This window comes from Psammomys obesus, unplaced genomic scaffold (genome assembly GCF_907164565.1).
Source record: "Psammomys obesus unplaced genomic scaffold, mPsaObe1.curated_primary_1811, whole genome shotgun sequence".
NCBI lineage: Eukaryota > Metazoa > Chordata > Mammalia > Rodentia > Muridae > Psammomys > Psammomys obesus.
Window position 1 is genome coordinate 47989270 of NW_026585644.1, and position 23278 is coordinate 48012547.

General features: G+C 42.9%; 1 protein-coding gene across 1 annotated transcript in view; it reads left to right on the plus strand.

The window, feature by feature from the left end:
* Plekhh2 (pleckstrin homology, MyTH4 and FERM domain containing H2) overlaps positions 1–23278 on the plus strand; it is an 87920-nt gene that overhangs the window by 57714 nt on the left and 6928 nt on the right. Inside the window, exons 17-25 of the mRNA XM_055622544.1 lie at positions 1279–1387; positions 2690–2802; positions 3467–3646; positions 5000–5097; positions 6518–6695; positions 7504–7659; positions 9053–9150; positions 14886–15027; positions 22399–22544. Of these exons, the coding sequence (XP_055478519.1) occupies positions 1279–1387; positions 2690–2802; positions 3467–3646; positions 5000–5097; positions 6518–6695; positions 7504–7659; positions 9053–9150; positions 14886–15027; positions 22399–22544 (1220 nt within the window). The remainder of the gene's footprint in view (positions 1–1278; positions 1388–2689; positions 2803–3466; positions 3647–4999; positions 5098–6517; positions 6696–7503; positions 7660–9052; positions 9151–14885; positions 15028–22398; positions 22545–23278) is intronic.

Below are 23278 nucleotides of genomic sequence, written 5' to 3' on the forward strand. Positions count from 1 at the left end.
ATAGTAGTATATGCTTGCTGTATTTTTGTGAAACTGGCTTTTAAGGAAAACATTAATTTTTCATTTTATACAATTGTCAAAAATTAAGTTCTGGCTGAATTTGAAGAGCTAGCAGAATGTAATGAATTTTTCCCTTACAGAGCTCAGTGCTTTCTAAGGAAATACACAATGTAAGAAATTACAGTGGCAATGGTTTGTAAGCTTGACTTTAAAATGTAAAATCCAAGAGCTTGCTGCTCCTGCACAGTGCCCAGTTTAGTTCTCAGCACCCACAGCCATCCATGGCTCCAGTCTCAGGGGCTCTGACACCCTCTTCTAGGCTGCAAGGGCATGAGGCAAGTATGTGGTACATGCAAACAAAATGCTTACGCATATAAAAACAAATATTTTTTTAAAAAATTAAAATCTATTATATCAAGTAAGATCATAAATGCCACTAAAATATGTCACAAAAACCCCAAGTGGTCCCTGTGAGGCTCCTATGTGTTTTAATACGTAAATAGTAATTTCTTACTGTGGGTGGTTGTATTTGAACACATGATTCAGGCAGAATACTCCATAGGCCTCTCTATCTTTACAGCCATTACTTGCAGGAGATGGTTTTGTTTCCATTTACAGAGAGAAAAACAGAAGCACTTTCCTGCTGAGGTGTAGGCCACTTCTCTGACTCCTGAATCCAGGCTCCCAAACCTTGCATTTACTGCTTCCTGTTTGATTATATATTTACATGTATATATAGATTACATTTCCAATAGAAAAATGAGAGATGGCCCACTGAACAACTTACTAAAGCAGTTAATCATTAGTAAATGTAATTTTGTTGGAAAATATGAAAAATGACAAAATTTTCAAACTATCAAAGATTTTAAAACCTTTGGACTCCTTCATTTTATTATGCTGTTCTCAGAAGCATGTATAGAATATAGTGAAAAGTGAGGGGCAGTGTGAGCATGGCTCAAGAGAGCCAGCCCTCATCGGGAGCTTGCCAGCAAGCCTAAAGCCCTGAGTTCGAATCCCTGGAACCCACATGGTAGAAAGAGAGAACCAACTTCCTCAAGTTGTCCTCTGAGCTTGTGCTTGTGCGCGCGCACACACACACACACAGACATTAAAATGTGCAAATTAAAAATTAAGGAAAGTTCTTTCTTCTCTGTCTCAAGGTTTATTTGTTTTTTGTTGTTGTTTTGTTTTGTTTTACTGTTTTTGCAAGTTGCTCCTTGGCTTAAGATCAACGGGCCATCCCGGCTAACATTGCTGTTGACTTGTTCTCTTTTGAAGGACACTTGGCTCTATCATCTCACCGTTGCGGCCGGAAGTAACAATGTAAATGTCGGATCCGAGTTTGAACAGCTGGTTTGCAAACTGCTCAACGCAGAGGGAGAGCCGTGTAAGTTCCTGAGCACACAGGCTGTGGAGTTCCTGAAAGCCGGGCCCAAACCCTTAGCCGAGTGGGGCTTTCACCTTTGGGTCACTCTTTCCCTGTGGCGCGCCCACCCCGGCCCTGGCTTTCTCGTAAGGGGCCAGAAGTCTTAAGGCTCCAGAAACGTCAACTTCCTTCGTGTTCTGTCCTGCCAACCCTCTGCCTCTGTGTACGTTGCTCCTTTTGTCTGGGGCGCCCTGCCCTTGGCACCTCTCTCTAACGTGATGAAATACTGGTTAGGCTTAGAAGGTCCCTCAGCCAGCCCGCTGCAGGGTAGAGTCAGAATTTCAAGAGGCACTTGATCAGTGTTGAAATTAAGTCCCAATTCACCTTCCCATTTAACCCCTTTAAGGCATTTGTAGCTTTATATTGACGTTAACATATTATTAACTTTATGTTGCTATAACGTATTATTGCATTTCTTATTGCTGTGATCAAATAATTGAGAAGCAGCTAAGTATTTGAGTTAAGTAGGAAGTTAAGGTCGGAGGAGTTAATCTGGGCTTGCAGTTTGAGGGGATACAGTCCGCTGAGTGTGGGGGGAAGGAACTTTGGCAGTAGATGAGGTGGCTGATCACATCATCTCCTTTCTCCTTTTTATTCACCCCAGCCTGTGGAATAGTGAGGCCCAGGATTCAGGGTGGTTTTCCCTTCTCTGCTAAGCCATCTGGAAATGCCTCGCAGACATGCCTAGAGGCATAGTTCTAAATTCTGTCCTGTCGAGATTCAAGATTAGCTGTCATGTAAGGTTTTCCATTGAGACTCTAGAGTCTGTTCTGTGTTTAACTGACAGAGAACACATTACATGTGTACTGACCCGTACTGAAGCAGTGATAGGATGGACTCTAGAGCTTGGCACATGCTCAGCATGCTCTGCCACTGAGCTCCATGCCCGGCCATAGCGCAGCCTTCAGGGACGACTTCATGTTCCTCATTATTTTCATACCTCCTCCTAGTAGGCTTCTCTCTAGACCTTTTCCAAGATCCTTATTGTTGAAGTTACCTCTCTAGCCGGCTCACTACCCATTGGCATGTGTGAGCAATGTGATGGCAAGTAGAATTGTGTCAGTTAGCATCAACTCTTCTGCATTCACATCCTCCAGAACAGAAAACATGGGAACTGCAGGGCACTGGTGCTGAGATAAAAACAGCATTGCTGGGAGGCTTTTTTTTCTTAACCCTTGGGAGAATGTGAGCCAGGCCTGAATGAGCTAATGGAGCCAAGCATGTGAATCCTCTCGCTCTGCTCATGTGCTCTTCTGTGTTCAGCTTCCCAGATATGGAGACATCCTATGCTGTGTCACAGCAAAGAAGGGATCCTGTCCCCTCTGACCACACTGCCTTCGGAAGCTCTGCAGACAGAGGCCATTAAGTTATTTAAGGTAAAAATTGTCATTTGTTGGCAAGTCATGTAATTAACTGACTGTAATCATTTATGTTAATAAAGTTTGAGTCTAAGAAAATTCAAGCCGTGATGGTGGTGGTGGTGGTGGTGGTGGTGGTGGTGGTGGTGGTGGTGGTGAGGGAAATGAAGACTCTGCCACTGAGCTAAATCCCCCAGCCGCACAGTCTTTTGAGGAACATGCAGGATGATGCTTCCTCAGGAGGCTACTGTACTTTGTGTAGGAAAGGGGCACGTGGGCATTTTAAGGAGGGCAAAGGAAAGTATTTAACAGATACAAGCTGAACTTTGAGATGAAATGGCTAAAATGAATGACTGACTGGGTAAGGCAAACATTAGTTTTAAAGCTCTGTTATTAGACAACAGTGTAATCACTGTCTTCCAGATGACGTGACCCCTTTACGATTATAAAATGACCCTCTTTATCTTTAGCAAAAATCCTTTTGCTCTGAGTCTTCTCGGTGTGCTATCACAGTAACCACTCTAGATTTCTTTTGATTGGAGTTGTCAGAATACATCTTTTTTCTTGTTTTAAATAAAAACCATTGCTAAAAAAAAAAAAAAAAAAAACAACCAGAATGGCTATGATTTGTGCAAAATAAACCCGATCGTTCCTCACTTTGACCATATTCTCCTCCTTTCAGACATGCCAGCTTTTTATAAACGCTGCGGTCGACTCCCCCGCCATTGACTACCACATTTCTCTAGCCCAGAGCGCTTTACAGGTCTGCCTGACACATCCTGAGCTGCAGAATGAAATTTGCTGTCAGCTTATTAAGCAGACAAGACGCAGACAGCCGCAGAACCAGTCAGGACCATTGCAGGTGCATATTGGTGCAATTTATCATGTGTCTTCTGATCGTGAGAATGATACCCGCTCAGTGTAGACATCTGGAAATACAAGTATGAAAGGAAAATGGCCATTGATATGTTGATGTATATCCTTTTGGTTTACTTGTCTATCAGATGCTTGTATATAAGTGTGCAAGTGTATAGAGGTTATATACTCTGACAGTGTTTCATGCCAGAGTTACAGTGTGCGTATTCCCTTCTAAAACCGTAGAATATGACCACTTTTCCCATGTCATTAAACATGCTTCAGGAAAAAGTGGAAAGTTATGCTTTTAATGGTCACTTTAGGGACTAGCGAGATTGTTAAGAGTATAAACTGCTCTTCCAGAGGAATAGCGTTCAGTTCCCAATGCCCACACCACACAGCTCACAGCCACCCATAATGGCTTTGGAAGCTGAAGCGCAGAATCTGCCCTAAGAGCTTTTCTTTACTGCTCCCTCAGCAGGGAACAACTTCCCCTGCTCAGTAGCGAGTGAGCAGCGTCTACACCCTGTTTTGCAAATGCACAGCGCCTTGCAATACTCCCTCTGTCTTTCACCCAGCACTGTTTTTCTTGGATCCCCTTCTGCCTCCCCAGGGTTACACTTCACAATCAACCTCAAACTATATCTTCCCAGTAAGTCTTTCCTTGGTGTGCCCAGCCACTACCTCCAGGTTATAAAAAGTTCATTCATGGTGTATGTTCCATTATAATTTGCTGAGGGTTTATATAAACTTTTCGTACCAGATTCTGCTTCTCAAGGACAAGACCCATCCTTCCCACATTTTTCTGTAAGATAAGATTTTTAAAAATATTGATGTTATATTTGTTTAATGAGGAAAAATACATACAAAAGAGAACACTGGGGGGGGGGGGAGTCACATATGAACCTATCACCTAAATAAATCTGGTAACATTTTATACTCTGCTCTTATATGTGTATTATAGTGAATGGGGGGGGTCGGAGTATACAATTTTTATTTTTACTTTTTTACTATTTCGTAATCTACTGTTCTCTAAGTTCTGTTTCAATGGAAAAGTAAAAACACACAGGCCCAAAAGAGAGTGGCGCCCCTAATCTTTGCGTGAGATGTCAGGAAGAGACACTGAATCTACCGGTAAGCTTTGGTCCTGCAGCTGTCAAGAGTTGGCGCCACTAGGTGGGCCTTGTTCTGACCCAAGGTTGAGTTGTTACACTTTTAACGTAATGTAAATGCTCTGGAGAGATTATGTGGAAGAGGCAAGCCGTGAGGGTTAAGAGAGTCACTCACCCTTTGCCAGGCACACTGCTCTGAAGCGTGCGGCTGGTGCGGTCTCTAATTAACGGTGCTTCTCCTTACCCAGGGCTGGCAGCTCTTGGCCCTCTGCGTGGGTCTCTTCCTTCCCCACCACCCTTTCCTGTGGCTCCTCCAGCTCCATCTGAAAAGGAATGCCGATTCCAGGTGTGCAGAACGCTAGCCAGCTGAACTATTTATGTGGCCTCGAAAGTCTACCATAAATCCTAAGTATTTAATAACCTCCCGGGTATATTCTCAAAAGAATGAGTGAAGCCAATATTGAGACAATAGGCCTTTCATTGTCCTTCATGTAGAGCCCAGAAAACATTCCCTTTGTCACGTTAAATATCTTATGCAGGATTGCTAGGAAAGCTTGAAGATCTTACAAACAACATTTTTATGTGTATGTTGCAAGTTAGAATGACTTGGCATTCATGGGCAAAAGCAACTACTTTGCTTTCTTAGTTTCCCCTTTCACTGTTCTTACCTGAAATAGATTCTTTTTGTGGATGTGTTCCCTCATGGTCTTCTTTTGTTTTAAAATTGTATTTGAATTGCTTCCGATTTTTTTTTCTTGAAAAGGATATTTAAAACCTAATTATTAGAATGATCTTTTTAGACTAGGGTCTAAGGCAGTATGCCAAGGCCTTTCCAGGTTTATCTTGTCAGCTGAGAGAGTTTTATGTGAGGTGTTTTTGTTGGCTTGATTAGTGGTGCTGGGGCTCAAACCCAGGGCCTCCTGAATGCCCATTGAGCCTCTTCCAACGGGAGCACACCCCAGCCCAAGAGGCCCCCGTTAGAGTGCTAAACAGACCTTGGGAATAGCACATACAAACATACAAGAGAAAATATCCCTTGGTCCATAATCTACAGTCTAAAGAAGCTGTGATCAAGGTCATGTGACCATAGTCATGTGACTATAGTGCCTGAGGAGGTGCTGACGAAGGATGACACCACTGAGCCTGTCTTGAAAGCACTTGAGTATAAATGTATTTAGAAATGTTATTTTCTTTAAACAAAATAAAATTTGTGTTTAATCGTATGCTGTATATGAAGAAGGGTAGATAAATTCTTGACCCCACTTGCATATTAATGTAATTGAATGGTTTTGCTTAGTGTATTATTTATATAATACCCTTTTTGTAGAAGGCGTTTTCTTACTTTGTTTAACAGTGAAATAATCTGCATGCTCTTGAAAAGAGAATGCTGGGAAGCTAGGGGGTGTCAGTTAAAAGTAGAATGATTGCCTACCATGCCTGAGACCTGGGGGCGTCAATGTGGAGAACTCTGCCCTGAAGCTTCGTCATAACACATTACTCTTTATACATTATCTTCTTTCAATTTGTTAACCCAGTGATTATATATTGAGTGTATAATTACTGGTAATTTAGAATTCAGCTTGTGATTATAGAAATGCAGAAAGATGAAAAAAAATCTTCATGTGGATGTTTGAGTCAGTTGCAAAATTAGAGAAATTGAAATCCAATGACATTCCCAAAGTTTGATAGTACTGTGAAAGTTGTATGCGTTAGAGTATTTTAATTAAATTTATTCTGAGGTTTTTACCCTAAGTTTTGCACTTCAGGACAGAATTTGGGAAATATGCCATTTACTGCCAGCGATGTGTGGAAAGAACTCAACAAAATGGAGACCGAGAGGCCAGACCCTCAAGAATGGAAATCCTTTCCACCCTTCTTCGAAACCCTTACCACCACTCGCTGCCCTTCAGCATACCGGTGCACTTCATGAATGGGATCTACCAGGTGAGTTCCCCTGCCAAGAGACCAGATCTCTGAAACAGCCAAATCTTAAAGCAGAGTGACACCCAAAACAAACCCACACCGGGCAAAGCCGAGAACGATGGGGGTCAAGTTTTCCTCACCGGTGGGCCTGCAGTGCACTGAACTCATGATGGACAGCCCAGGCACAATTCTCATCTGTCTTAGAATCTTCAAATCTCAGGAATTACCTGGTAGCATCCCTAGCCTGCCCCAGTTCTCCGGTCCAGAAGATCATTGGTTACCGAGTTAGCAGTTACAAAGTTCACAGTTACTCTTCCTACCCACAAGCCTTTCATCTTGAGTTTCATCCCCAGACCCCACGCTCACAAATTGTCCTCTGACTGCTACACAACTTGGTGTGACACATGCCACACAGACATACACACACCAAACAAAACAATTAAATGTTTTTGTTTAAAGGATAAACATTTGATACATAAAGGTGTTCCTTTACTTAAATGAATGTGTTTTCTTTCATATGCCTATTGACTGTGTGTTGTACTGTATTTTTTTTTCTTACTTCCACTGGAAAAACCTAATTAATGCCTCTGTGTCATATACAGAGCTGTTCAGTTTTACATTCCTCTCTCTGTTGGCTGCAGCTGAAATCTCTGATAGCAAGCTGGCCGCCAAAGTCGCCTTCTTTGGTTTCTCCAGCAGAGCACTGGACAAAAAAGTTGAAGTGCCTGGAGGGACCATTCCCATTAGTCACGCATTGCGTGCGCCCTGCTTCCCCGGGACCGGCTCGGCGTGTGTGGTTTTCATTAAGAGGGGTGCTGTCTTTGTCTAGGTAGTCGGGTTTGATGCGTCCACCACAGTGGAAGAATTTTTGAACACTTTGAACCAGGACACGGGAATGAGGAAGCCAGCACAGTCTGGATTCGCGCTGTTCACCGATGACCCTTCTGGCAGAGACCTTGAACACTGTCTTCAGGGGAACATCAAGGTGAAACTTAGTTTGTCAAATGAGCCGGACTGAGCAGATAGCAAAAGACCCATGAATCTGTGCAAGTTGAGTTCAGGAATTTTCCAAAAATGTAAGAAACCTGATCAGCACAATTTTTAAAAACTGGCAAAGCCATAGAATTCTTCCCCACTCCCTTTTTTTGGAGGGGGGGGCAGTAGAATTCCTAATATGCAATCTGTGCACACAAGCCCTGTGTTAGTAGAAGAAAAAGAGCAATAATGGTAATAACGCTCTCAATATTTGGGTACTATGAATGGCAGGGCCGGCAAGATGGATTGGTGGGTGAAGGTGCCTACTGCCAAGCCTGACAAACCCTCAGGAGGATCCCTGCAACCCACGTGGTGGAAGGAGAGAACTGACACCCACAAGATGCCCTTTGATCTCCATACATGCTTACACACATGAAACAAATGCAAAACAAACAAAAAACAACAACAACAACAAAAATGAAGTTGTGGGAGCTACCCCTCTTCCTCAGTATTTTACAGCTGTTTCCAGTCTCCTGCAGGCTTAAGAAGAATCCTAAGCACAAAAAACAGATAAGGTTTCTGTTCACGGGGATCTTTAGTTTGCTTAGAAAGAACGGATTTATATTCTGATAGTCTTACACTACAATTGAAGGTGACAAGTGTTTTAAAAGGGCTGTGACCCTTTGCAAAGAGAGAAATTTCAACACTGGGCCTTAGGGGAGATCTAAACTGCAGTGGGGTAGGAAAATAACCCATGAAAATAAAGAAAAAGATTCTTTTAAGTGTCTTTTCTAGCTCATGGTATAAAAACAAAACAAAACAACAAAAAAAAAACAAAACAAAGTTTTCATAGAATGTTGGTGACAGAAATATAAAACTATTGAACTAAGGGGACTTCAGAGACACAGTCTCTCACACAAGTGAGGAAACAGAGGTCTTGGCCTCACCAAGCAACCAGCATGGAGTGGAGAACACTCCTCTGTCTCAGACTTCTCTGGGGTCCCTTGTTGTTCCAATCTTGATAAATTCACAGGTGGAAAAATTGCTTCTTCAGTGACCTAATCATGAAAAAAAAAAAAAAAAATCTCTGGGCTCTTTGTTTCTAGCCCATGCAGCCCTGCGTTAAGATTCCCTCCTGAATAGAAATGCATGACCAGAGTTCAAAGTTAATGTGTGTCCAATTCAACAAGCAAACCAAAGAAACAATGTATAATTAGACTCAGAGCTCATAGTTCTGCAGAAGCTTCAACTAACAAAACCGGAGTGAGGGTGGTTTGCATGCACTCAAAATTTTCAGCTTCACAGATGCTCTAGTCTTTTTAAAATGTTGATTAAAAACAAAAAACAAAAAACAGAAAACAAACAAATCTCCTATGGATCTCAGCTTTCTGTTTCCTTTCTAGATCTGTGACATTATTTCTAAATGGGAGCAGGCGTCCAAAGAACAGCATCCCGGGAAATGTGAGGGCACAAGAACTGTTCGGCTGACTTACAAAAACAGGTGTGGAATTCCAGCTCTGAATTTGGGAGTGGAGCACACAGCTGTCCAAACCGTGCCTGAGGTCTGGTCTCCTATTCACAGGCCTTGGAAGTCATAATGTTTACACATGCGCTTATCTTTTTTATGTATAAGTAATAGCTCTGTTCTGGGAGAAAATACCACATGCCATTTTGTTTCTAATTCTTACTCTTTCTGAGGTCAGTCTCTGTGTGTGTGTTTTCCATTTCTTTCTCCCACTCTCTTCCATCAACTCCTAAGCTGGTAACTTAGATAGATGCTCAGGGTAAAATGGTGTTAGGAACAGACAAAGAGCCAGTCTCTGATCTTTTGGAATTATTAAGTTAATAAGGATGACAGTGGCTAAGCATATAGCCTCTCTAAGGTCACTCCATGAAAGCATAACACATGAGCCAGACCTAGGCTGGAAACCATCTGGATGGGTGTTTTTGTTTTGTTTTGTTTTGTTTTTGAGATGGTGTTGATACTAAGTTCAGAAAGGGGCTGAGAGTGGAAACTTTAAAAACTGTCTGAAAGAATGGTTAGCCAGTGGAGACTCTGTGTGTTGAGAAAGCAGAAGCCTTCTCAACGGATTAAATTATAACACTTTGGCGTGTGGTCAGAAACCTGATTTTCTTTCTTTTTCAAAAAGTATTTTTTTTCTTAACCTTTTTTTTTTTTTTTTTTTTTTTTTAGCAGACGATGGCATTGAACTGACTATCTTACATTAAATGTACCTTCAAAAAGATGTTTTTCTAGGTTTTTAAAATTTTTTTTGAATCTCATAGCTCATAAATTAATCTATAAAATATCAGGCCAAGAACTCAGTGGAATTACTGGCATAATGTCGAATTCTTTCAGAATTGCTTTTGGAAGATCTTCAGAGACTTAACATTGGAATGAAAGAAGTGAAGGCAATGTATAATATAAAAAGGGCATAACAGCCTTTCATCTAGTTCAGTATGTGTTTTTCTAGTAATTTACCCTACAGAAATAGCCACATAAGTGGGCAGAATATTCCAGTGTGGCCCAGTATCTTCTTTCCATAATTTTGGAATAGTGAAAAATAATAGTAGGGCTTGCATATACTCATCAGTAAGAAAATGGTTGAACTAAGGTGATAGATTCATATTTTAGGCTGCACCTTGCATCGCTTCTTGGCCTTTTGGCTAAGATCAAGTGTAGGCTGCACCTTGCACACTGAGCTACCAAGGGGGCTACTTTCTGCATGAACAGACTCCTTTTACATGAGCCAATGCTAGCTGTCATCCGTCAGAGCCTGTTTATTCAGGAGCTTGTGAGCTGTGACAATTGCCCATCTTATGAAGAGAAGGGGACCATGAAGTATTGTCCTTCAGGTTTGCTTTGTGTTGCTCTCATAAATACCACATCTGAAAGCAACTGGAGGAAAACAGAGTTTGTTTTTATCCAATGGTCATAGTCCATCATCAAGGGAAGACAGGGCAGGAGCTCAATGCACAAGCTTGAGCTGTGTACCAGCTCCCCTCCCAGGCTCTTGCTCAGTCATCTTTTTTATAGGTCCCAGGCTCTAGTGCCCAGGGTTGACACCTCTTTCATCAGTTAGCAATCCAGAAAAATGCTCCACAGCTGTGCTCATACCAGCTTGATGGAGGCAATCCCTCCATTGAGGTTGGCAACCAAGATTAGCCATCACAGCTGGCATCCATAGTCTTAGGTCATCCATTCCCAGAGATCTGCAGTATCCTTAAATAATGGGGCATGAATAGGTTTTTGTGGGATCAAGCTATGCTTTACTCAGAGTTACTCTGCACTGTGTAAGGTGATGGTTTTCCAGGATGTTCCTTGTCCTAAGAGACTCCATTTTGCAAGTGGCTATTGACTCCTCTTTGAGGGTAAGATGATTGCACCCTTAAGTGGATGCTCTGACATCATCTACCCACCATCCACACAGAACACGCTGAAATATGACTTATTCCTGGGAATTTACTGAGGTGAATTGAGACTTTCAGGTATATTAAAATCATCACAATAGTTCTACTGAGGTTTCTATTGGTGTCAGCCTTCATTTGTGACTGTTCAGTGACTGTCAAGAGCAGCGGGCTAGATGAGTGCAAAGGCCTCTGGAAATCTGCATTTTTAGCAGCACTCTGGATAATCTCAGGCTTTAGAGAAGTACCCATCTGAAGGTTCTCATTTTGCTGTCCCCATTTGTTGATCTCTTTGTGGTTATGTTAAAATTCAGTTTGATTTTGTTGGAACAAAATGGGAAGACCCTCATGTCTAAGACAATTCCTGATCAGTAATACCTTATGGTCAATTAGCACATATTAATTCTGGTTTCAATGGTTATAGTTATAACCCAAATCAAATTTGGGTGAAATGGACAAAGGCGGTTTGAAGTACCTATAGATAAGAATAACGCCTTTAAGGCCTTGTCACTAAAAAGGACCAAGAGATAGGTGGTAGCATCATGAAACTACCTTGTTTAAACAGCAACAAAACAGCTCAAACAAGAGGATTAGTGTTTACACAGTCTGCAAAGCCTGAAGAGCCATCGCTGATTCTGAATATGGTGGTGCTTTGCATATACTTATAAATAGCTTAGACAATGAGCCCTAATTTCCAGTGACACAATCAGGAGGGGAACTAGCTGTGACCTGTCATGCCGCCAGGGATCTGATTCTTCCTCTGCCAACTTGCTTTGTAATGCCTAAAATACCGATTTTCCTTCATCATGGAATCTTACATTTATATTTAGCAAGTTATGGAATTTTAATTATTTTGACTCAGGGATCAAAGGTCTAATTAATAGGCTTTGAACATGCTCTCAGGCACAGTCGCTTGGAAACTAGTATTTGAATTCTAACTTGTATGAAAAGGTTCTCATTTGATTTGATTTCTTGCTGCATGCTTGAGAGTGCAGAAGTCAAGGTGTGGTTTCAACAAAGCAGACTGGCAAGGGTAGTTCCTACAAAGAACACTCTTCTTCCCCCTCCTTGAAATCAAAGGTTATTTTTGGTAACACTTTGTAGTTGTCATTTTCTGGAACATAGTTTAACATTCCCAGTTCCACACTTAGCTAACTCTAAGAACACATGCATCCAACTGGCTTCTAAGTTGAAAAGGGTCTTGAGAGGAGCATGCCTGTAATCCCAGCTCTCTCCAGGACAGAGGCAGGTAGATCTCTGTGAGTTTGAGGCCAGCCTGGTCTACAAAGTGAGTCTGGGACAGCCAAGGCCACACAGAGAAACCCTGTCTCAAAAAACAAAACAAAAGAGGTGGGAAGGGTCTTGAGATGTCATCTAGCTTATCCTATTTCTTCTAGCGATCCTCACATTTTAAAGATTCTAGAATCAAGACTTTTTGTCTTAAAGCCAGGATCTCAGTGTGTAACCCAGGCTGGTCTTGAACTCACTTGTTCACATTCTGCCTAGTGCAAGAATTACAGGAGTTCACCAGCTTGCCTCGGTGGCCTTCCTGCTCTGATTTGCAGACTTTTATTGGTTGTGTTTGCAATGCCTTCCATGTTCTCCGAAGCTTTGTCTAAGGGTCAGAGCCCAATCTGTTTCTCCTAGGAGTCTGAGCCTTCCAACATACTGGATGCCTGGACTGTGCTTGTCTGGGACTGTATTTCCTGCTTTAAGGCACTTCACTTTTATTTCCCAGGCTGAACCTAGTAGGCTTGCTGGAAATTATCAAAAACACATTGGTCCCTTTCTCCCTGTAGATATAGCACCATTCCCATTGTATTAAGCACTCTCAGTGAAAACACTTTCCCATCTCCTTGTGGGTCATGGGAATGAACAGTGTAGTTCCTTCCTGAGGACATGAGGCCTACGTGAAACTTTTATTTTCAACCTCTTTCTCTTCATGCCATACCACTTTCCCGATTATGTTTTCCATCTATTGCCTATTTCTGTTGTCCAGTTCCTTCCTCCTGTCTGCTTGACAAGCCTGTATTTCTGTCTTCGTATAGCCATGGATGGAAATTGTGCTGTGGTTGACTTCTTGAAACAGCTTTGATGGTCGTCTGGGCTTGGCAGGAAGATGGTCAGAACTGTGGTTAGGAGGAGCTCCACAGAGAACACCAAGCACACTCCTCCAGATTGCAACCTGCTGCCTCTCCTTCCCTGGTGCTCAGACAGATGCCCTAACTAAGGGACATGTCCTCTCCTGAACGTGTGCAAGTGCATGCAACACACACACACACACACACACACACACACACACACACACACACATAACAACTACTCCATCAAGTCTCTCTTTCTCACCACTGTGTCACCATGGCAGCATTCAGGCTGGTCAGGGTGCTGCTCACCTGCCTCATTGTCTTAGGACTTTGTTACACTATGGCTTATCTGAAAGCAGGACCCAGCAGCACAGCAAGTGTCATGCCCAGGCAAACAAAAGCTAAGTCATGAGCTAGGCATGGTAGAATATCTTGTCCTAGCTACTCAGGTTGGGCTATCCAATACCAGATTCAGCAACAGAGAGCCCCATCTCAAAACAAACAAAAGTCCATGTCCTTTTTCCACAAGGAATAATAGATTGTGTTGTTTTCTGATGATTCTAAAGATGCTCATCTGCATGTGACCAAAAAAATCGAAACAGACCTGACTCTACAAATAGTATCTTTTAGGCATCAGGTGAAAAGCCTCCCCGACATTTGATGTTAGTTGAAGTTGATTTTTTAATTGAGATCCTCATTTCCTAGTTAGCATGTCCAAGATGTTGTAAAAAGATTGTGTGATGAAAACTGGGTTTATTCAGTTCATTGGAATGAAGAATTTGTTGTATTCTGCATTCCTTACAGGGAGTAAATTTAATGTCACTCAAGAGTCTTAAGCCCTTCCTCCAGTTCATTTAAGGACTGTCTTAGTCACTGTTCTATTGCTGTGAAGAGATACTATGACCAAGACAACTCTTATAAAAGAGAGTATTTAATTAGGGGCTTGTTTAGAGTTTCAAGGCTTAGTCCATTGTCATCATAGCAGGAGCATAACTACAGATGTTGTGCTGGAGAAGTAGCCAAGAGCTATGACTTTATCTGAAAGTAGTGGGGAGCGGGGATAGGGGGGGGAGAGAGAGAGAGAGAGAGAGTGAGCATGCAACTAGGCCTAGCACAGGCTTTTGAAATACCAAAGCCCACCCCCAGTACCGTACTTCCTTCAACAAAGCAGTTAGGAAATCCTTCTAATCCTTTCAAACAGTGCTACTTCCTGGTGACTAAGCATTCAGATACATGAGCCTATGGGGGAGTTATCCTTATTCAGAGCACCACAGTGGCTTAGTGCTTCGGGATATTTAAAACATTAACTTAAACAGAAGGGTCCCTCCACTTCAAAGCAGTTTGCCTCATGTTTTCCAGATGGCAGTGGTCTGTTTGTGTCATGCAGCAGGCTGGTGAAAGCAGTCCTGTGATTTACTTCACTGTCTTCCTCAGTGAGAACGTTGGTGAAGAGCGGTATAGCTCAGTGGCTGAGCACTTGCCTAGCTTGTGCCTGGTTCTGTGTATCACTGAAAGAAAGGGGGACAGTGAGATGGCTTAGTAGGGAAGGGCACTTGCCACCAAGCCTGATGACCTGAGTTTGCTCCCCAGAACCAATATAGTAGGAGAGAACATTGCGCACGCACACACACACACACACACACACACACGCACGCACGCACTCATGCACTCACGCACACACACACACACACACTAGAGAATTTTTAATTAAATACTGTGAGGAATTTCCTCTTTTTCCTTCCAGACTATATTTCTCAATGCAAGTTCATGGAGAGACTGATAGAGAGAAGCTGCTGCTGCTGTATCAGACAAATGATCAAATCATAAACGGCCTTTTCCCTCTGAACAAAGATCTGGCACTAGAAATGGCAGCACTTTTAGCCCAGGTAAGTTCCATGTTGCCTAAAATAGCACAAGCACATGGTAAGATGCTGGTTTCTTACCATTCTTACCATGGTTAAATGCAGTAAAATAGGACACCTTTAAGTTCACTTTGCTATGATTAAGAAGATATTAAAAACTGTAGGCACTGTTATTACATTGTTATCTGACCCCTGACGATGCGGTAGCATGGGATGGGACCCTGCGTTCTAAAAGGCAACACATTTCTTGGTTCTTTCGAAAGTATTGCTCGAAGCTTTGCAGTTACTGAGGGAACCTGAGTTTGGGTGGTGGCACTGAAAATGGTATGTACAGCCAGCAATCTAACAGCAGTCTTGGACGAAGCGAGAGCCCTTTCTTTTATTTACCTATTGTATCAATTAGGAGTAAGTTTGGATTGCTTTAACACATAACCACAAATTAATAGCGAATTAAAAAAAAACAGAAGCGTGTTTTATCCTGAGCCTAGTGATTAAGTACCTGTGCCTCAGCACTTGGGAGATTAAAGCAGGAAGATCATGTGTGAAGGCCAGCCTGGGCTACATTAGCAAGAGCCTATCCGGAAGCGGGGTGGCGGGGGTGGGAGGCTGGGTCTCACAAGGTAAATATTGCATATGGATACCTCTTCAGAGCCATGAGGACTTGGTTCTTCTGCCCATTCTGCCACACACTGGTGCCACCCTCACGATCCTGGAGGTCTGTTAGAGCCCGGCATGGTCCAGTGTCGGGGGACTGAGAAGGACATGCCTTCCCAGTGTTGGGAAAACATAGCTCACACTGACCTCCCTGTTTAAGCCCCTGGTTGTCACTGAAGCACATAGTCTTGCCTACCTATGCAGGAGGCCGGGAAGCCGGCCCTGCAGGCAGCAGTGTGCCTAGAGCGTGTAAGGTCTTCATTCTCAAGAGGAGGAAGGTGGTTGTAAAATGCACACCTGCGTCTGTGTGGATAAGCGAGGCGGGGCTTAGGAAGGCTCCTCTGGACCGTGCCACGAGGACAGATGCTTGGGCCCCGCGTCTGTAGTCTGTGCATTCTCTCCCTATTCATCATCCCAGGATGTCTCATTCATTCTTTGTCTCATCCACCACCCAAGCCGATGGTTGCTGAAACCTTTCCCTCCAGTTCATGCCTGTGTAACAGGCTCCTTAAATTCAGCCCACTGAAAACTGCACCAGCTATCCGCTCCCTTCTCTGCATCGTGCGTCTTCATCATGACACGGCCCCTCCTCATCCTCTAGGGGAGCATCCATTCCAGCAACCCCACCGCCTTTTCCCAGTCTTTCTCCCTTACCTTCTCACTTTAATGCAGACATGTTCCTCTGCTCACCACTCTCTGTCTGTGCTGCCATTGCTGTGATTCAGACCCACCTTGCATCCTTTGCTCTCCAACCACCTTCTGACCATATGCCTCCCTTGGTGTGGTGCCCCACAAAGTCATTCTTCACACAGATGCTACGGGAACGCTTTTTCCAGTCATCCATTGCTGCCTAACAAACGGTTTTGAGTTGACTGTGGTGATGAATACCTGTAGTTGAGAATACTAGCACTTGAGAGGCAAAGGCAGAAAGATCACAAGTTCAAGGCAAGCCTGGGCCATGTAGCGAGTTCCAGGACAGCCAGGGATACCTACTGAGACCCTGCTGCAAAGACAAACAAGACAGAAGAGCACACAGCAACAACAATTAAAAACTCCAAAAACAGTTTGAACAGATATGCAAAAGGCATTTAGTCTTTGTTTCCTGTGGCTTCAGTTAGCTTAGCCTGAGGAACAGCTGTGACAGCATGAGTGTGGGCTGGAATCATTGGCAGGCTCGTTTATTTGCATATACTCGTGGTGCCGGCTCTCAGCTGAGACTTCCACAAAGTCTTCGCTGTACAATATTATATACTACATACATTACATGTGTTCCCTTTGAGGAAATATTTGGGTTTCTAACCAGGATGGTGGTTGAGTGGCAAAAGCCATACCCTAAAAGAGACATGAAGGAGAACCTGCCGTTTTTCTCAGGCTTGAGACCGGAAGGTGGCGCAGTGGCACTTGTCCATTGTAAGTTGTTCACACAGCCTTAGTACCTGAGAGGGAGGCAGAGTGAAAACAGGTGCCATCTCATTCGCATCAAAGGTCATTCACAATCTGCCCTAGCAGCTGCCTCTGCAGCCTCAATATTCTAAACCCTACCTGGAGCGTGGGTCTGTGCAAAACCACTCTATTGTTTATGGTTAACCCTAAGTACCCGAGTCCTTTTCAGACTGTACTAATCTTACTGATTTTGTCCCAGGTGTGTGGACTGGCTCTGCCTCTTTTCTGTCTTTTGCTAATTTCTGCTGTAGGCTATTTGATCCCACTGTGAACCCCAACATTGTAAAACCCTGTTCCTTGTTTGGTGAGGTTGATCCACATCACACAGCTTTAATCCAAGAACGTTCTGTTTATTGTAAGCAGGTGATTCTGCTTTGGTTCCACCAGTCCTAGAACACCCCTTTAATCTAAGAGCTTTCTGTACACAGGATTTAATAAAATTAACCCTAGGTCAAGAGGTAGAGCAAGAAACCAGCTGACAGGGATTAAAGAGTAGGAGGGACTTTGAGTTGAAGGGTATTTAAGACAGTGTGGAGAAGTAGAAGGGGCTTTAGCTCTTTGGCTTTGGCTCTCTACACCTCTGGCTTTTGGGCTTTGGGGGCTTTGAGCTAGCAAGCCTTTACCCTTGGGTTTTTTGGCCTTTTCCTCCTGGGCTATCAGCTGAGCTAGTGAGACTTTTGGGTTTTTCCATCTGGACTTGAGCTGAGAAGGAAGGTCAGCTGGGTGCTTTCTTTGCCTCTCTGAGCTAGCAGGCTTTCACTCCAACAGGCTCTTGAGTTTTTATTGGCAAAATATAATGGTTGGAACTTTCTTTCTTCATTTCTTTCTTCCTTTCTCTCTCTCTCTCTCTCTCTCTTTCTTTTTCTTTCTTTCCTTTCGTTTTCTTTTTTTAAACAGCCATTTCATCTTGCTCATTAGCTTCTCTTGTGGTATATTTATACCAGGGTACCTTTCTGAGTCCTGCTGGCTCAGATGGCACTCTGGGGAACTTCTGCAATGTTTTGCACATGTGTATTGCAGTCCTGACCTTGGTGGCTCATAATTACTTGTGGTTCTGCTTTGCATTAGTGACCGGGGCCTCCCCAAGGGCCACCACTGTTCCTGTCACTCCTGCTTTCCCACGAGCAGTCTTCCCGTAGGTAGAAGAATGGACACTGAGTAACTAGGTTTACTTTGAGAGTGTTTTAAGGTCATCTGAACTTGAAGCCATGCTTGCTGTGTGCTCTGTGTTCTTTTGTTACAAATGGTTAAAGACTGAGGAAAAGCACCAGAGCCTTACTTTCTAGACAGAGAGAGTCCATGGGGCTTACTTTCTCCACGAAAATCACTTTTGTCTTTACTAACATTTAAGTCTATCTTCTTTCTTTAGCTTTTAATTTTGTCATAAAAGGACTTCTCTAAGAAAAAATTAAATCTAATTTTTTTAGAGATTTTGTTTATTTTCATTTTATGTATATGAGGTTTTACCTGAACATTATGTCTGTCTGTCACATGCATGCTATGTCCTAGGAGGCCAGAAGGGGCATCACATCTTCCAGAACTGGAGTTACAGATGGCTGTGAGCCATCATGTAGGTGCTCAGAATCGAACCCAGATCCTCTGGAAGAGCAGCCAGTCCTCTTAAATCCTGAGCTGTCTCTCCAGTCCTAAATCTACTTATGAAGGACACATAATTTTTAACATTTTTTAAATGGGTCAGAAAGATGAGATCATACACCAAGAACCTTTGGAACATATGAATAATACTAAAAAGTAAATGTGTCTATGTATATAAGAAAAAATTAAATGCTTTCGTCTTTTTTCAAAGCATTGTTTTTGGAAGTAGACAGGCTTATTGAGTATACTCATAATGACAGTGGCTGGGTAGCGAAAAGAATACGACCTGAAGTCACCTCAGCATTTGGGGGTGAGGGGGAAAATAAAACACAATAAAGAAGTTATGCAATGTAGATGAGTTATTTATTCTGTTGCAGATTTGAGTGTGTGAAGGTCTTGTTGATGTTACACAGCTTTAAAAAATAAAATAAAACATAGGATGTCTGTCAGGAGACAATTTTCAGGAGTTTGTTCTCTCCTTCCATCATGTGGGGCCAGGAGATAGTAAAGACAAGTGCCTTGACCCCCCACCCCCAGCCATCTTACCAGCCAAACGCTGTTGCTGAGTGAGGGAGTTCTTGGAGTTGATCTCTGTTCTGACTAGTTTTAGGTCAATTTGACACAAGCTAGAGTCACCAGAAAGGAGGAAACCTCAATTGAAAGAATGCCTTCATAAGATCTACTGTAAGGTATTTTCTTTCTTTTTTATTTTATTTATTCATTTGTTTATTTATTTATTTCAATTTATTTACTTTGGATCCCTGCTGCAGTCCCCTTCCTCATCTCCTCCCAGTCCTACCCACCCTCCCTCTTCTCCATCTATCCCTTTTTCCTAGTCCCCTGATAGGGGAGGACCTCCTCCCCTTCTATCTGACCCTAGCTTATCAGCTCTCATCAAGGCTGGCTGCATCATCTTCCTCTATGGCCTGGCAAGGCTACACTCCCCAGGGGAGGTGATCAAAGAGCCAGACACTAAGTTCATGTTAGAGACAGTCCCTGTACCCCTTATTAGGGAAGCCACTTGGAAACTGAGCAGCCTATGGGCTTCCTCTGAACAGGAAGTCTAGATCCTCTCATGCATGGTCCTTGTTTGGAGTATTGATCTTTATAGGACCCCCTGGACCCAGGTGTTCTGGCTCTGTTGTTCTCCTTGTGGGGTTCTTGTCCCCTCTGGGTCTCTCTATCTCCCTCTTCTTCCATAAGGTTTCCAGCACTCTGTCCAAAGTTTGGCTATAGCAATTAAAAACAAGGAAATCATGAAATTTGCAGGCAAATTATGAGAACTAGAAAAGATTATCCTGAGTGAGTAACCCAGAAGCAGAAAGACACATATGGTATGCACTCACTTATAAGTGGATATTAGCCATATACTATAGGATAATCATACTAAAACCTATAGTCCTAAAGAAGCTAAACAATAAGGAGGATCCTAGGGAAGATGCTTAATCCTCATTCAGAAGGGCAAACAGGATAGCCATAGGAAGTAGAAAGAAGATAAGGTACAGGACAGGAGCCTTCCACAGAGGACCTCTGAAAGACTACACAGTAGGTATTGAAGGAGATACTGAGACTCATAGCCACACTTTTGGCAAAGTGTAAGGCATTATCCTAATTAGCGATTGATGAAGGCCATGGCAGATGGTGCCATTACTCGGCTGGTGCTTCTGGGTTTGATGTCAGGCTGAGTAAGCAAGAGAAGCAAGCCAGTGAGCAGCACCTTCCAGCCTCTGTGTCAGCTCCTGCCTCCAGGTTCTTATGCTGGCTTCCTTTGGTGGCGAGCAGGGATGTGGAAGTGTAAGCCAAATAAATCCTTTCTTCCCCAACTTGCTTTTTGGCGTGCTGTTTCATTGCAGCAAGAGAAACCCTAACTAAGACAATCTCCCAGTTGTTATAGTGCTTAGTAAAGCACATGTTTGTGCAGGCATGTTGGGGGTCATCTGAGCTACTGTTGACTGTGTCCAAACATTGGTTGTGTTTATTCTGTGCTAGCTGGTAGGTCAGACACCAGATAGGGAGATCCTGAACTTGAACAAGCCACAAAAGGCTCCCTAGGCTGCCTTGGTCTACTACTGCTGGTAGCCGTTGTCTACACTTCAGAGGCTCTGGCCGGGCTGGTCTGGGTGTTGCAGGTAAACTTGTGTGAGCGCTCCCTGCTGATAGGCGGAGGCAGTGCACAACCTGCCCTACAGGACAGGTGTTGCTGTGGTTGGACGGGCAGCTTTTATATGCAGTGAGGACGTCATGATTGTGAAGATGGGAACTGTTAGAGACCAGGAAGAGTGAGAGATGAGAGCTGAAGGGCAAATCGGTACTCACTAACAAGCAGAGGCAGAATTAAAGCACCTGGAAAGTGACGCGTGTAGGCTGGAAGGGCAAAGCTCAGCTAAGGTTCAGAGGGCAACCTGTGAGCTTATGACTCAGAAAAGAGGAGGCATAGCATGTGCTCAGAACCTCTCTGCTGGTTGTGTCACAGCCTAAACTGAAGCAGTGGAACCTTTAGAATAGAGAGTGACCCCTTTGTGTGAGACCACTGGGACTTGTGGACCTCCAGCTGCTCACTGGGAAGTTCTTTGAATAGGATGTTTAGTTGGGCATCATCCAAATGTTCCCCAATCCATCATCCTGCTTGAACACCCTTTGGTACCCTATACAAGGTGTTAGTTGTAGTTTATCAGCGTATTTGTTTATGCCTCAGTCTCCCCAACCAGATGGTAAACTCACTGAAGGTGGGGATGATACTCAACTTTTCCTCTCTCACAGCATTTACTGTAGCACCCAACTTACAGTGGAGTCTGAATATAGGTGTAGGTGAGTTGGGAGAGGATGGATTCTGTGTGGTCTATAAGGGCTAAACATTCTTTCCCTAGGGGAGAGCAGTGGGTGAACCTTTGGCTATGTTTCCAAGAGTAATCTGGTAATAGGAAGAGTTGGTGAGTTCAGAAGCATTTGTAAAGGAAATTTAGGGGGAGATGTAATGATATTGTGTAGTCCTCTCTGCCATTGTCTGCAAAAGAGACCCTTAAAAAGTCTAACTAATATTGTTGCAAACTTTCTTAGTCTTTTTCTCACCTTTTATTTTTAACTGAAATTTCACCTTATTTACTAGTGATTAAAATAGTACTTTACAATACAAGACTATTCTGTTATGCTCAGTAACAGGGTAGCTCTAGCGAGTAGGTCTAAGGTGGTGTTTTAGTTTCTTTCCTGATGCTTCGATAGACTACCCTGACAAAATAAACTTTAGGGGAGGTTTCAAGTTCAAGTTACTGGTCACATCCCAGGAGAAGGCTGCAAGGACGCATCCATCACTCTCTGTCTCTGATTACAGATGTCACGTGACCACTGTGGCTCCCCTATTATGATGGACTATAAAGGGGAACTAACCGTAAGCCAAAACAAACCCTTTCTCTCTTAAATAGAACGTTCTTTCAGGGCAACACGAAGAGAAACTTAAGATAGGAGTTCCAACTAGAAATGGAAACGAAATGTCTGACACGAAATTTCTCCTAAGTTAGATTTCAAGTGAAATTTATATTTAAAACAACAGCTCATACATACGATTATAAATCATACCGCCGCACAACCATGACAAACAGACTTGTGTTTCACATTCCCAAAGAATGTTTCAAAAGAGCAAAAGTGATTTTCTTTCTGAAAGCTGTTCTTGCTATTCTATTTCTCTTTCGGGGATTTTTCCACCAGGTGGAGATTGGGGATTTTGAAAGACCTTTCTCGACTCCATCCAGGCAGCTGACTGACCAGTGCAAAACAAATCAAACCCTCAAACAAGTCATAGAGAAATTTTACCCTAAAAGGTACAGAGAAGGCTGTTCTGAAGAACAGTTAAGGTAAGATGGTATTTTCAGCTTGTTAGAAGGTGGAGTCGCACTAAAAATTTAGTAAAATTTTCTGTTTGGCTCTTTTCTTAGAATGTTTAATTCCAATATGTCACAAGAGGTTTTACATATTTTAAGATGTCTTCTGAGACCATAGAATATTTTTGTCACCTACAATATGATGCTTGAAGTATATATTCATTGCGTAATGACATAACCTTAATAACCAAAATAACGTGTTTTGGAGGCTCATGTAGCTCAAGCTAGCCTCAAAATTGGTATGAGCTGAAGATGACCTCAAGTTCCTGATCTTCATGCTTTTCTCTCCAAAATGCTGAAATTACAGTAACTGTCCAATTTTTGAAGAATTTTTTTAATAGAAATTACTGTAATTTAGACCACCATTTCATTAATCCTGGGTTAATCTTGGCCTATGAAATGAAGTGGCTGACCCTTGGTACTGTCTGAGAAGAAACACAATCAGCTTTCCTCCAAATTGTACTTTTTGGGCACTTTGAAAACTGGCAATACTCTCCAGAGTAATTACTCAGCACACTGACTTTTATGCCAAGCTTTGATGTTAGCCATGTAGATGGTAAAGATTTACTGGCTAGGTTGTGGTGAGCACTTCAGTGTTGTGGGAGAATCTGGTGAAATTTTTTCCGGAGAGGTGAGCTGTGGATGAAGACGCACTGGGAGAGGCTGAACAGGGCTTTTTCTGGAAGGATGACACTCTGCTTACGGTT